This window comes from Alnus glutinosa, chromosome 4 (assembly GCF_958979055.1).
Source record: "Alnus glutinosa chromosome 4, dhAlnGlut1.1, whole genome shotgun sequence".
Lineage (NCBI taxonomy): Eukaryota > Viridiplantae > Streptophyta > Magnoliopsida > Fagales > Betulaceae > Alnus > Alnus glutinosa.
In genome coordinates this window covers 29725166-29740108 of record NC_084889.1, presented here as the reverse complement: position 1 = coordinate 29740108, position 14943 = coordinate 29725166, and the positions used below count along the sequence as shown (strand labels likewise).

At 35.8% G+C, this 14943-nt stretch overlaps 2 protein-coding genes across 2 annotated transcripts; one reads left to right on the top strand and one right to left on the bottom strand.

The window, feature by feature from the left end:
* Positions 1 to 236: 236 nt before the first annotated feature.
* Positions 237 to 6075, bottom strand: LOC133865374 (RNA polymerase II C-terminal domain phosphatase-like 4). The gene is made up of 8 exons (XM_062301769.1): positions 5745 to 6075; positions 5217 to 5305; positions 3914 to 4019; positions 3461 to 3633; positions 2200 to 2489; positions 1353 to 1538; positions 1227 to 1265; positions 237 to 796 (listed from the first exon to the last, which is right to left on the bottom strand). Exons 1-8 carry the CDS (start codon positions 5873 to 5875, stop codon positions 485 to 487), a joined length of 1326 nt encoding a protein of 441 aa, XP_062157753.1. The 5' UTR covers positions 5876 to 6075; the 3' UTR covers positions 237 to 484.
* Positions 6076 to 9918: 3843 nt separating this feature from the next.
* Positions 9919 to 14220, top strand: LOC133866024 (organelle RRM domain-containing protein 6, chloroplastic). Its single transcript, XM_062302589.1, has 4 exons — positions 9919 to 10264; positions 11635 to 11703; positions 11805 to 11911; positions 13801 to 14220. Exons 1-4 carry the CDS (start codon positions 10006 to 10008, stop codon positions 13891 to 13893), a joined length of 528 nt encoding a protein of 175 aa, XP_062158573.1. The 5' UTR covers positions 9919 to 10005; the 3' UTR covers positions 13894 to 14220.
* The last annotated feature ends 723 nt before the right edge of the window (positions 14221 to 14943 follow it).

Genomic DNA, 14943 nt, shown 5'->3' with positions numbered 1-14943 from the left:
ACTCATATGTTATGCAAATTTACTTTTGAATTTATAGGACCCACTCACAGATTCAACGATAAATTTGTCAAATCACTTATACCATCATACGTACAGAGATAAACAAGAGAAGGACAAACATTTCTCCAAAAAATTAGCTAGGAGCATAACATAACCACATACCACTATATATTTAAGACTAAAAACTAAAAATTAATAAAAGAAAACGAAGATAAATAAAAGAACATCCAATTCCAAACAAGAAAATAACTGATCTCCAGTAATTGAAGGCCGACTTACTTCAAATCTCTCTATCAGGGTAGGGAAAATTTAAATACAAAAAAAAAATAGATCAGTGTCCAAAAAATTAGTCCACTGACTAATTTTTGAAACATAATTAACCATTCAAAGGTTTTACAAAATGGTGGGTTTAGATCCTCTTTGGTCTACAGTGCTGGAGAGTACCCAAGTACCAACAGTTAGCATTGACATACAAAGGTTAGTGTTATTGGCTCTTCGTTTGGTTGACAGGAAAGTTCTCTTCAGGTTGCTTTTGCCAAAAATAATTTGCAGCTTCTAGCCACCCTGTATGGACCAAAAACTTGTTCTGTTTCAATGCCCAACGAGATATCTCTGTTGCAGCATCCATAGAGACGACGTGCGTGACGGACGAATCGAGCTCCGTTGCACAAGTAGCTCCCAAATTCTCTGCCATCCTCCAGAGATGGTGATTATCTGCAGGGAATTTTGTGGGAAACACACGGCTAAAGACAATTTTACACCCTTTCAGTACTTCTTTCCTAATCGTTTTCAGAACCTGCAGAAAATGACATACAGAAAAAATCTTGATTAATACAAATCTCCCTATAGGAAAACCAACTATGCAAAAATTCTCCTTCTCAGATTTTACCAGGTTGAATTAATGGTAAGGCATTCAAAAATTTATTACAAGGAATGAAGGAACCAGAAAACATACATTACTGAAGTTAACATAAAACAGTTTAAAACTGATTCATGGTTGAATATATTAACAAAAAAAAAAAAATACATCATTTTTTGCACAGTTTTTCCAACCCATAATATAGGAAACACTTGAAATCATCCTTGTCACAGGAATGTTAGATTCTACAAATATGTATAGGCGCTTGCCACTGGGGGACCAGGTCTGGACAACAAAAGTAGAACACATGAAACAAAGCTTAGAACAAAAATTTTAGTCCTGTTTCAGTTGTCAAGAATATGATTACCTGCCTCACATCTCTGTCAACAAGATTGTCCTCCAGTACCTGCAAGAAGGTCCCCCTACATTAGAATTTATCACACAACAAACTAAATTAACTATTATCAAATGAGCGGAATGAAGAGGGACATACATCAAAAAACATTTTGTGGATTTGCTTGAGGACTTTAAGAACAGAAGCAAGTGCTCCTTCAGTCTCACTTTCATCACTCTTCAACTCAGAAAGAGATTTACAACTGAAGCCAAATTGGTGGCAACTTGAAGCAAAGAAATGATATCTTTCCATCAATATCAAATTGTCCTTGTGCTTTGTCCATGCCTACAATAATGCATTAAAAATTTATGTCTAGATTATGGTAAAAGGATGATTGTAGCCAACAAAAACGTATAGAGATAAATTGTAGGTTAAAGGCAACAGAAATGATACCCAGTGAATCCAAGCAAACACTGGGTATCATTTCCTATTCGGCCTATCTTTTAAGCAAGAAAGAGTGCAGATATAAAAGAATGAAGCACAGGCAAGCTGATAGTAGGAAATACTTCATTAAATTTCCCTTTTAGCTCCGTTTGTGGCAATAATTTCTTTACGAAGAAGGGCCGTATTTTAACAGCCTCAGAAAGATTTCGAAGGGTATACAAAGTGCTTCTATATACACCAGGAGAAACTGTATATCCTGCATACAAGGTAGATCAATCCTGACAACAAAATCTTTCTGGTTTGATTTCAGTAGCTCCTAGTGTAAAACAAATATGGCATATTGAGGTTGATTTTCGGAACTCCAGCACACTGTCAAGGCATTTCACTGCAGACCTCTTCAACTAAAATCATACTACCTCATCGAGGTAAACATACCACTTTTCGGTCCCCTAAAACCCTCTAACAGCTGATTTCTTTAACAGTGCATCGTTGACCATAAACAACTATAAGAAGAAGTCTTGTTAAGCAAATATAAAGGTAAGCTGATTGCAAATGTACTTACATTTTCTGTATCATCAAGAATCAGAACTGCACTTTCCTGCCCCAGCACAACATCAAGACCCTTTTGATGTTTATGGGTGCCATCATCTCGTGAAATCACTCTAGCACTGAAGTACTCTCTTTGAGGATCAAGCAGCTTAGCCATTTCCAACGCATAGGCCCGGTCACCCATTGTATAGATATACATCTCAAACATCTCACTTGCTTCTTTTAAAAATGTGTGAACAATGGGCCTTAACTTGGTCATCATATGCATAAAATCCAGCATGAAGAGGCTGCCTCCTGAGACATCTATCCATTTCATAATTTTTCAACACAAAAAGGCAGCAAGAACGTTTAGTCATTAAAAGTGTGAAGAACATCAGAAAATTAACTGGTGCAACAAAAACAAAAGTATTAGATGATAATTTAAAAAAATTATCACTCAACTTCTGTGCCAGCAGCAGATTGGGATAAAGCAAAAGCCAACACATAACCAGTCAAAATTAATAAGGGCCTCTATTTAGTTTGCAAGTTCCAATGGGGACGGGGATGCAAACAGTAAGATTGTCATTATTCTTAAATATTTGCTTTTATATGATAGGTTCTGAATATTCTACATTACTACCACGTAACCCACACAAAATAAATCCCATGATACAAATTTTGCCTGACAACTTCCAAAATTATCATATCTGCAGTTCACGAAAAAATATTTCATTGTGAAATTACATTAAAAGGCAGTATCAAAGCTCGCCATAAGCACATCATATAACTTCTACCAGTCTTCTTGTAGAGAGGGAGAGAGAAAAGGCCAAACCCCAGCCATACAAAGCCTAGCTTTAATTAGAAGCCACAACATTCAGCTGGCAAATCAAAAACTTCCCTCACCACATTCCACAAAACTTCCAAGTTCTGGTGATAAAATAACATAAGACTGCATAAGCTCGTCTCAAGCACAAGCAGCTAATTACATCCTTTCAATTTCTTTCAACAATTTTACCTTTCAATAGAAATCAGAATATCCCATTGACAAATTGAAAGCACTCAAAATATAGCACAAAAATTTCCATAAACAGACTCAGAACAATTCATAATCACTCATGTCAACTTCTAAAAGTTTTGGTTGCTTTAAACATGATAATGTTCAATAGCATTTAGCCAAACTAAATAGTACTAATCATACAAAAAGAAAAGAAGCAATCTCACCAAGACATCTGAAACCAAAAATATCTGCAATGCTAATTACACTACCAAATCATAATAACATAAAACAGAACTACCTTGCAGAGAATCTGTTTGGGCCTTTAAATATTCCTCTTCTGGCGTAATATGTATAAGTTGAGTAGAATTTAGCAGCGTATGATCTAAATCAAGAACCAAGTAAAGCTTCTTATGGCGTAACAAGTTCTTCATGTCTGTGTTTCTCAATCTGGCAATTTCATCATTCTGAAGCCTTAGTCCCTGCAAATACATATGTTACACAGGCTTAAACCAAATTCCATTTGAGATCAATAAACATCAGCATACTTCATAAGTTCTAAGTTGATTTAAATCGCTCCAGTTCTAATTATAAAATTGCTTCATATAAGGGGATCGGTAACTTGTGAATATATAAGCTGTATGATGCCTCAATATAAGAAATTTCAGAAGTATTACAAATATTCTCTTTCAATATGCAGCAAAGATAACCAAAACTCAGAATTCCGCCAACCAATCATCTTGAAGAAGTATACCACCCAAATGTAACACCAGATTCCTCAGCCAACCTTTGCCCACAAAGTATACACATGTCTCCAAAAGAACCAGGATGTGTACATAGATCCTTCTTTATGGATGCTTCTGCAAAAGATAAGACATTACATATAATTCAAATCAGTGAAAATAGCACATATCTAAATGAAACTAAAACTCAGCAATGCACGTCCAGTTTTCTCATTCTCTAAGAAAGTGTTTCAAATAACACACACACACACAAAGACTGCTATTTGCATCTGGAATCTTTTCTTCCTCCAATTTATATACGAAAGTACCGTCCATCTTTGTTTCAGTGCAACCAAGAGTATGAACTTCTAGTTAGAAATCACGACCAAGTAGAGACTTCTTTTTATATCTTAACAGTTTGTATAGACATACAGACACAAATGAATGGCCACAGTGGAGACACTTGGGGGCACTCCTTATAAAAATTTTAACAATACTGCAGTCCATGCAAGAAACTTGTGAACATTTTTAACCCCCCTCTCCCTTTCCCAACTAAATTTTTCTAAACCTAGAAAATGGCTCAATTTGACACTTCGCAGAATATTGTAGTTTTTTTATCAAATAAAAAACAGAAACAACTTTTCTCCTCAAAAGAAATCTAATTTCTTTCCTCCGGAAGAGGGGATGATATTCTCACTCTCTCTCACACACCAATTCAGGGTAATTGCCCCTATTGTCAGGCTCCATAAAATATTTCAGGCACTGCACCTGCACACACGCACACATAAATATGTGCACACACATACACTGATATTTACACATGCACATTTCTATATAAGTAAATTTAACAGGAAGATGCCAAGGGCCATCAATCAAGTACACAAGAAGGATATGCTTACAATACATGCGTGTGAGTACATATGAATGTATGTATGTATAGTATGTAAATACATACATATGCATGTCTATTAGTATGATAATTTTTTCTTTTTACAAGAATATTTGAATATTGAAAAGAAAATCTTCAAGCATTGGAGAATTTGTAGTAAGTTGAATGGCCTCAAACCACTTTTCTAAAAGTAAAATTCATTAGTAATAGCAGTTTATTTAGGCTTTAGAAAATATACCAATCAAACAGATATAAGCACAAAAATTGTTTAAGATTTATCTGTATGTACTCCAGCAAAGGAGTGCCTTCAAAAATAAAAATGTTACTTTGGTCCAAAGGAGCAGTTGATGAGTTGGTCTTGTGCTGTGTTTTCCAAGATTTGGCTGGGTGGGTGTTCACAAAATTTGTTAGCCACTGAACTATCCAACTAAGTCAGAAGAATTTACCTACGGTTTGTTTGAGGGACGATGTTTGTGAAGTTGACCCCAGAACCCCCTCTACGTTTTCCAACTTCTCCACCTTGCACCTCTTTATCCTGCAAGTTAATGCATAGGGTTTGAGTTCAAAAAGGAACTATAGCTGACCAGTGAGACTCACAAAATACAAAATCAGAGAATCCGAAAAATGGGGTATCTACTAAAACGAAGTCTTTCATCAGAAAAGTTTCAGAAGGTCAGCTAAAACAGGTTCTCAACAAAAACTGTGTAAAACAATGCAACATATCAAACAAATATTACCATTTTTATTTTTTGATAAGTAACAGGAAGATAAGCATCCCAACCATAACAAGGATGATAAAAACAATCATCTAAATAACCATACAAAACTAAGCAAACTAATTATACAACTAGTAATTTCAAATACAATCACGAATCAATAATATAAGATAAGTTCCCAACAGACCCACAATAGCTTAACGCATAGTCAGAGAACCCAAAACGAGAAAAAAAGACCAAAAATGTTAAAAACAGCACCTTTGGGTTTCGAGGTCGTCATTGCCATCTTCAGCTTCTTCGGAGGAACCAGAATCCAGTGACGCATCGAGAAACGCCGCGAACTCGTCATTGCTCGATGAGTGAACCGGCGAATCGGTCACGAGGCTCATCTCTGCATATATTAACGTAATTGAAGACGAGCTTTGAAATGGGAAAATTAAATTTTATGAAAATAGATTGCCTTGTTGTATGGAAATTGTTGCAGCAGCTGTTGGGAACTGGAAACCAATTCCAGTTTCAATTTTCCTTTGCTTGAGTGTGTGTGCGTGTCTCTTGGGTTTTCAAGCTGAAATTTTTGAGAAGTAAATGGGATTTGTGAAAGGTCCAATTAAACTGGTTTTTTTTTTTTTTTTTTTTTTTTTTGGAAAATTCTTTCTAGTTTAACACTACACTGATGTTTCACTTTCTTGACGTGGTCCTGCTAATTATCTTTAATTTTTTTTAAAAAAATGTCCAATTAGGAATGTGAATCTGTGATCAATAAAATAGAATAAAAATGTAATTTTTAACATTTTTTTAATTTTTTGTATTTTTATTTTCAGCTGACAGGTTGGGCATGGTTGCTACCCAAAATTGAATCAAAATTGGGTATTATAATTTGAGAAATGTTATTTACTACATTATCATTCTCTATTAGGTTGATGCGGTAATGTCCATTAATTACTGGATTAACCCTTACTAAAAAAATAAAAATTCAAAAACTAATGGGTACTTCGACATTTGAGGTGTTGTATATAGCATCACTCTTACAATTTGTATCACCATCTCAAACAATAGAATTATCATTCGATTGTGATGAAGTGGAATTTGGGTGTTGTATATAACATTACTCTTGCAATTTGTATCACCATCTCAAACAATAGAATTATCATTCGTTGGAAGATCTAAAGCAATATATACTAGAACCAAATTTTATTGAAGCAAAACAAAATACCTAAAAACCAACTCTTTGTCGGTAACTCCGACCAGCAGCTCACTGTTGGTAACCCCATCTCACCATAAATGATAGTTACGACTAGTACTAGGGGCCGCAAAACGGGTTGGCATGTCGGATTCGGGTTGACCTACCAACCTGTTAAACTCAAACCCGATACAATTAACTAAACGAGTTGACAACCTAAATCTGAACACATTTATGAGCCAGGTAACTCGACACAACTCCAAAAAAAAAAAAAAAAAAAACCAGCTCTTTGCTTCTCACTTCGGAGAATGAAGGAAAAGCGGCTCACATTTTTTTTTTCCTGAACACGAGATGCTATTTAAACTTGGGGAGTGATTCATGCACTTTTCATGCCCAGCCCCACCCCAATGTATCTTGTAGGAGTATCCCTATTGTGCATGGGGAGTTTTTCTACCATTTCCATTTAAACTTTGGCCTACGCGTCCAGACTAAAGTGGGTCGTAGTCTCCATTTGGCCCAAATTTCACATCTAGGCACCAGTGTCTCTGTGTATTCCCTAGCATTACTCCTCACATATATAGCCAAATTCTCACTTGCCTATTTAAAAGAAATGCTATTTAGCACTCTCTTAAAATTCTCAGTTGAGTTAATATACTCCATCCACCAAGGGGGACAGAATGTCTTTTTTAAAATATTTGTGGTTTATCATTTGGGTCATACTTGTGCTTATGCATCAGACAACTAATCATTGTAAAGAAAGCATTTAACTGCATGTTAACTCTTTCACTTGATACATTGATATGTCTTCTTTCTTTCTTTCTTTCTTCTTCTTCTTCTTCTTCTTCTTCTTCTTCCTTTTTTTTTTTTTTTTTTTTTTTTTTTTTTTTTTTTTGGTTTTTGTTTTAAAACGTGGGATTAACTTGGTTTGTGTGTGTGAGAAGTAAAGATTTAATTCTGCTACTGTTTTTTTTTTTTTTTTAGATGATTTAACTCTTCCACTTGATGCATTGATGTGAAGTAAAGGGCAATGGTGAAAAATGAAAATGCAGGCAATTATTATCTGCCCGCATTTAGTATTCGCACCTAACTGCTATCTGTATATGCGGATACGGTTAATATATAATATATATTATACATATTTAATTAAATTCACTAAAACGACGTCGTTTTGAATTTGTAAAGTTTATGACCTGTAGATTATGTTAGATTTTTTTCACTATCATCTCAAGATCATACCTCACTAATTTTATTTATTTATTTTTTCCTTTATATATATATATATATATATATATATATATAATATAAACCTGTATATGAAAGCCAGTTCTATTTCTTTTCTAATCGGGCTGCAAGTAGATTAAGTATAAACATGAGGGATAGTCACCAAGAAATCCGCCGTAGCACTATGGCAATTTTCATATCGAGATATTACGGTTTCGAACCCCGGCGGCGGAAAATTTTTAATTTCCAAATATTTCTTTTGCCCTAAACAACTCCCTCGTCAAGTGAGCCCTTTGCCTTGTTCCAATCATGTCGGGTCGGTTAGGTAGATTTTGAGACTTATGCTCCGTTTGTTTCGACGTAAAATGGTTTCCGTCGTAAAATATTTTCGACGAAATTAATTTCAAAAGAAATTATTTTCTCGAAAATATTTTTCGGCGTTTGGTTCTCACGAACAAATTAGAAAAGTGAAAATGCAACTGTCGCCGGAATCCGGCAATGACCGGTCGCCGTCGCCGGAATCCGGCGAAAATGTTTGGCCGGATCCGGCCAAAATTGCCGGATTCCGGCAGGACACCTCCTGGCCCGGTCAGATCCGGCCTGATCCGGTCATTTTGGCCGGATCTCGGCAGGATCAGTGGCCGGATCCGGCGGGGTCAGTGGCCGGATCCGGTCAGATCCCGCCGGATCCCGGCCTTTTCGGCCAGATCCGGCCAGATCAGTGACCGGATCCGGTCAGATCAGGCCGGGTTCCGGCAACCGGATTCCGGCGGTTAGCGGTATTCCGGCAGCCGTCAGGATTCCGGTGGTCGGATTCCGACGCCGGCATTATTCCAGTGACTTGATGATGCCGGATTCCGGTGCTGCCTATTTTCGAACGACCGACTGTTGTAGGATTTGGACAGTCAGATATCAAACGTGCGTGTAAGGACGAAGAATATAATTTTGGAAAACGATTTACGGTTTTAAAAACCGTAAATCGTTTTCCAAAAATTAAAGAAGGTTTTACGGTCAAACCGAAAATGATTTTCGTTGACCGTTATTTTCGCCCCTACCAAACACCGTAAAATACCGAAATCATTTTCCGGAAATCATTTTACGCCGAAACAAACGGAGCATTAAAGGCAATAAGTTTAAGTGAAGTTATTTTTTAATATTAATTAAATAATATTTATTTCAATATTAATATTACTTTATTTAAAAATTATTGTTCTTTGTTTTTTGAATGCAAAATTGTCATCCTTTTAAATTTTAATTGGAATTTTAGTTGCTCAATACTTATTACAAGGCCCAAAAAATTTATACCCACGCCATAAATGAATGTTATTATTATTTTAACTATTTCCATTTTTTTCAAGAATAGAATGTTTAAAGTTAAAAAATGGATTTTATTTAATAATATCTTTAATATTACTTGATTCCTTTATTTAATACTATCAATTTTTTAAGACTTAATTTTAGGGAAATGAATTAGAGAGGATCCGGTTAGTTTTATTTGAGGGGCAAAATTGTCTTTTCATATTTTATGGACAATTTTGCCTCTCAAACAACACTAATTGAATCCCTTCCAAATCATTTGAACTAGAGAAGATCCAAATGCTAATTTTAGATGGTCGATATAATATTTGCTATCTGCATGTACGAAAACGGATAGTAGAATATAGGTGGGCACCGTCCACTTACCCATATGCATGTATTAAAAAAATGACTTGTGATCCATTATCCATATGTTGGAAGATTTGATATGTTTTACTTAATTAATTAGAGTTAAGAATGGTAAATTACTTGATTAATCAAAGTTATGTTAAATTGAAATAATAAGATTTTATATTATATTGTCATATATGTTGTGTCGTGAATCAAATCATTAAATTATGAAATTCATTAGCTCTTCTTACTTCTTATGATCCTCTTTAGGAGGCTTTCATCCAATTTTTCCTATACATGCTAGACCCAATATCCATGGTCTATTTATTTATTTAAAAAAGAAGAAAAAAAAAAGAAAAAAAAAAAAAAAAAGAAAGAAAGAGGCAAATGGTACAAACTAGTGAGGAGGTGGGGGAGATAAGATACTCGGACTCTCCGGTTACAGTGTAATCTAATCAAATTTGTGTTCCAATGATGAATTTGGGAGCCAAAATGGGAGCGAGTGGCGTTGTTTTCAGAATCCCAAATCCTCCAATTCCCCTCTCCTCTAATAAAACACCCACACAACAATTACTTCACCATAAGGAGGCGATTTGTAGCAGCAGCAAAGGGAGGCCATTTTCTGGGTTGTCTCTGAGACATGGTGGCTCCTTCGTGTTGGCGTGTCTCCCTCCATCTTCGCCCTCGTCCTCTTCACCCAACAGTCGCTCTACAAAGCTCTACGTCAGTGGTTAGCTTTCCCACTCTCTTAGTTTTGGTCCATCGGCAGTGCTTCTTATTAAAAGTTTACAAATTGTTACAAAATTTGAACTGCAAACGGATAGAGCTTTGCATTCTAATATGGGGTCATGGGGAAGATAGGAAGAAACGTGAGAGTTTACTAATTCATGGAGGTTGTCTCTAAGCGAGGTCTTGATATAACATGTTGGGTCACTTCCTCAATCCATAAAGCTTTAGCTTTTGATTTGAGCTCACTGTATTGTATCAACTTCTCCCTCTTGTGTGACTAGTATCGGATGTGAGAATTAACCATTCACACTCACACATGAACATAAGCTCCAACATTTTTCTGGTCTTGGTGGCCTTTTCCAATCCACTTGCTTGTTGACTCCTCCAAATATTTTTTACTGTTTTAGTATAAATAACATACTGTGTTATAATAGCTTTGCATTTAAATCTATAAATATATATATATATTCATTACAAAGCTTCCTAAACCCTTTTGATCTTTTATACTCCTGTTTCTGCCAGATATATATATATATATATATATATATATATTTTGCTTCAAAAGCACCTGTACAAAGTTTTTTTTTTTAAGTATTAAGCATTATTGTGGGATTATGGGTTGTCTTGGGGGGGTGGTTCATTGAGTCTGCCTCAGTTTTTAAAGTGTATGGCCTTTCACTTTGATATGATAGGATTTTATATGGCTGAGAAGAATCTATATAATACTGCATTCCCTCCATTGTAAACTAATGTCTTATTGGGTTTTATTAACAATATGTTTGGGAACTTCCTTCTTTTGTTGTTTATAGATTTGATGGCCATGTTAGACGCATATCTAATATATATATATATATATATATATATACACACACACACACACACACATACATCATGTCATGCTGTACTATCTGATATGGATATTTCAAACTTGCAGCAGAGGTTTAATGTTTACTGGACTGGACAGTTCTGTTACATATCATTCATAACAAAAAAAAAAAAAGCTCTGTTACGTGTCTCCCATAGACATACCCATGTCTTATGGTGCTATATGACATGGATACTTCACTCTTGCTACATTTTTGAATTCAATTCTGTTGGATCCATATATATACACACACATGCATATATGTATAGCCATGTCCTGTGCTATGCAATATGGATACTTCACACTTACTGCATAATTTTATTCAGTTCTATTGAACCAGCGAGCTTAAGAAAGGTTTTATCCATGGTAATGAATTGAAATTTTCTAAGGACCAATTTACATTGATGCCTTTCTTTATTGGTTGTGATTTCTTTCCCACTTCATGCCGCCTGCCTGGGTGGGGGGGTGTTTTGAGCATGTTGTAATTCATTTCCTATTTCATGCAGGTCTCTCTTTTCGCACCACTGAAGAGAGTCTACGAAAGGCTTTCCAGAACTTCGGTCAACTTGTAGACGGTGAGAATCGCAAATGTTCACATGCTGCCCTTCATTAAACTGGTTTGTTCCAGTTTGTTGATAAATATTTGGTTTCTTAAAAGATTTCCTCATACTTTCAGTCAATCTGGTGATGGATAAAATAGCTAATAGGCCAAGAGGGTTTGCTTTCATCCATTATGCAACTGAGGAGGAATCCCAGAAAGCTATTGAGGGAATGCATGGGAAGGTACACATCAGGCTTTTTACCTCTAAAATATGATATATTCATATAATCTGAACTCTCTTGTAATCTTTCTATTATAAATTCGCAGCTTTTGTGTACGAAGACCAAATTTCTTCCTGTTGCCTTACATGTGAACCAAGTTTGTTTATTCATATATGCAAGAAACAGTTTAGGATAGTTAGTTTATGTAATAGAGAAAGTGGGGAAAGAAGATGAAAAATTAGGAACAGAAGTGGAGCTTTGCGTTACTGAAAGATAGTCTGTTATGTATTTAACAGTGCCTCCAGGCATTGAGATAGGGTGGCAACATGTCGAGTTAGGTTGGGCTATCACTTTTACAAACATGTGCTCAACTGAACCCACTCATTTACTGGGTAAGAATTTAGAAGCTCGATAGTTTCCATTAATATGTATTCTTAACATGTTAATAGTTTCTTCTAACAGTAAATAAGATTCACTTTAATGTCAATTCAGCTGATCAAACTGATGGTAGGTTTTATTGAATCTTTGAAACAAGGAAGGTATAAGTGGAGTAATGAAAAACTATGACAGAGGTAAGTGAAAAATCTCTTGTGGGCAGTTGGGTTGTTGAAGTATCAAAAAGTAAATTGTGGGTGGTGAATATGCATTTTTTACTTTAGAAATCAACAAGATTTGTCTAATTTAAATGTGACATGGCATCATCATCATCATCATAATGATGTTGATGATAACACTCCTGACATGTAGGAAGTGATTACACTCTTGATAAGTTGCTGAGCTTGCTTTGAACCATAACATGTGAGGCTTGGATAATCATGGAGTGTTGGATAAAATTATATAGTATGCATGATATACGCAGAATTAACTTTTAAGGGTGAATCAGTGTAGGTGATTTTCGTGCTAAAAGATTATGATTTGTGTAAATTCTTCGCTCAAGAGTTCTCCACCTATTGCTGTTTGTTCCTATATCCATCCTAGGACCCACAAACTTAGCAATGAGGGGCCTCAACAATGGTGAGGTCCAAATTTTTAACATCTAACCAGCCAATCAAGCCCCAACACGTTGACATTAATAGAGGGGCCTGTGTTTTCAAAAAGGGATTAACGTCCGCTATATAGTAGAACAGCAGGCAATCCTCTTTGTTCATATATATATTACGTCATCAGTTTGCTTCTATTGTGGTCTATAAAAAGTCTTCTACACATTTTTTAGCCAGAAAGTACAGTGTTGGTGGCGTTGATATGATGTTGATGCCACGCATCACTTACCATCTATCTAGTATTTACTCTCAGCTAGTTACTGCCTTTTGGATTAGCAACCTTGGAGGAGATGCTCCAAATGCTCAATAGTCAACACAATATCCAATTTTTTATGTACATTCATAAGAAGGAGTCTTGTTTACTTTGACTGATATATGTAAGAAGTAGGTTGATGGGCTCTTTCTGGAATTACCAAGTAATCAATATATGGGATCATCTACTTCTTGCAGCTCTTATGACTATGGGATTTGTTGAAAATGATTCCTACCAATGGGAATCTAATGATTTATTTATCTAAGTGTAGTCATGTGACTTGTAGCTCTTGTGAAAATTTCTAGTTGAAGGAACTTTTTGAGTGAAATCAGATGGTTTAAAGTGTTATGGTCATCCTTGCTTCTTTGAACTCAAATTGTATACCAGTTGCATCGATTAGCTGTTGCAGCCAAATGCTTTGTTTTGTAGTGCATGTACTGTAGACTTTGCAGGTGCATAAGAATGTCTGAATTTAGATTTAAAATTCTCTTCCATTGGAAGTGGGCTAGGATTTTTTGGGGTCATGCTCTCAAAAGTGTCTGTGTGTTATTTTCATAATCCTCTAAATGTGAAGCGGGCATTGTATGACTGAACAATCACAAACCACTTTCTTTCAGTTTTTGGATGGTAGGGTGATATTTGTGGAAGTCGCAAAATCTAGATCAGAGCTCCACCAAGGCGGCCTTAAACAAAACAGAAGACAGTTTTGAAGAGCAAGACATGGCATCCTTGTAGTAGATATAGATTGTGGAGTGCAACTAAGCTAGCCACTGGCTCTAGGATGTCAGTTCTCCATGTACAATAATATTGAATGGTGAGACCTTTCAGATTAATTGTTTCTCTCTCTCTCTCTCTCTCTCTCTCTCTCTCTCTCTCTCTCTCTCTCTCTCTCAAGAGTTCTGATTTCTTTGAAACACTTTGTATTTGGTTTGGGATGGGATCGAAACTATTTAACATTTTTGTAGACTTTGGTTGCATGCATGGCACAATCTAAGAACTGGCAAGGATAAAAATACTATCAGGCCTTCTTTCACCGAGCTAATGGATGTACCTATTTGACTGTATTCTGGTCGGGTATGAGGAGCCCTATTGCTTGTGGAAAAAAGGAGGAAAAACATCTCTCTACATTTTCTCCTATGGTCAGAATAAAATCACTTCACCTCTCCTTGTATTGTTCAGAAATAAAAAATGGAATACTTTATTGTTGGCGCTCCAAATAACAACTCAAAATGTTATCCTTTTATTTCGGATTAGGATCGTTTAGAATTATTTGCCCGAATTTGAGAAAATTTGGATAGGTGATTGTGAGAGACCAGTTAAAAATTGGGCTGCTCACTACTTATTTAGTTAGGTAGGTTCCATAAGTGGTATTTTACAATCACTTGCATTCTCTCAAATTCGGGCAAATAATTGTAGACTAACCGTGGCCGGTCAGGATAGGTCCAAACCAATCCGTATTCCCACATAATCTTCCAACAAGTTGCAAGAACCTAGTATAAGAAAAGAAAAGAAAAGAATGAAAGGAAAAAAATTAGAGAATATATTCTTTAAGGATGAGCTATAAATTCCTCATTTTACAGTAACCAATTATAAGTGGACAAGTCATCAAAAACTAAAAAATACAATAAACATGAAAACACCAAATCCTTTAAAACAAATGAAAAAATGACGATTTCTAGACACTTCACCAGAATACGGTGGCTTTGGGTGGTAGTCTCCAGCAGATTCCGACGGTGGCTTTCGGCGGATTCCGACGGCTG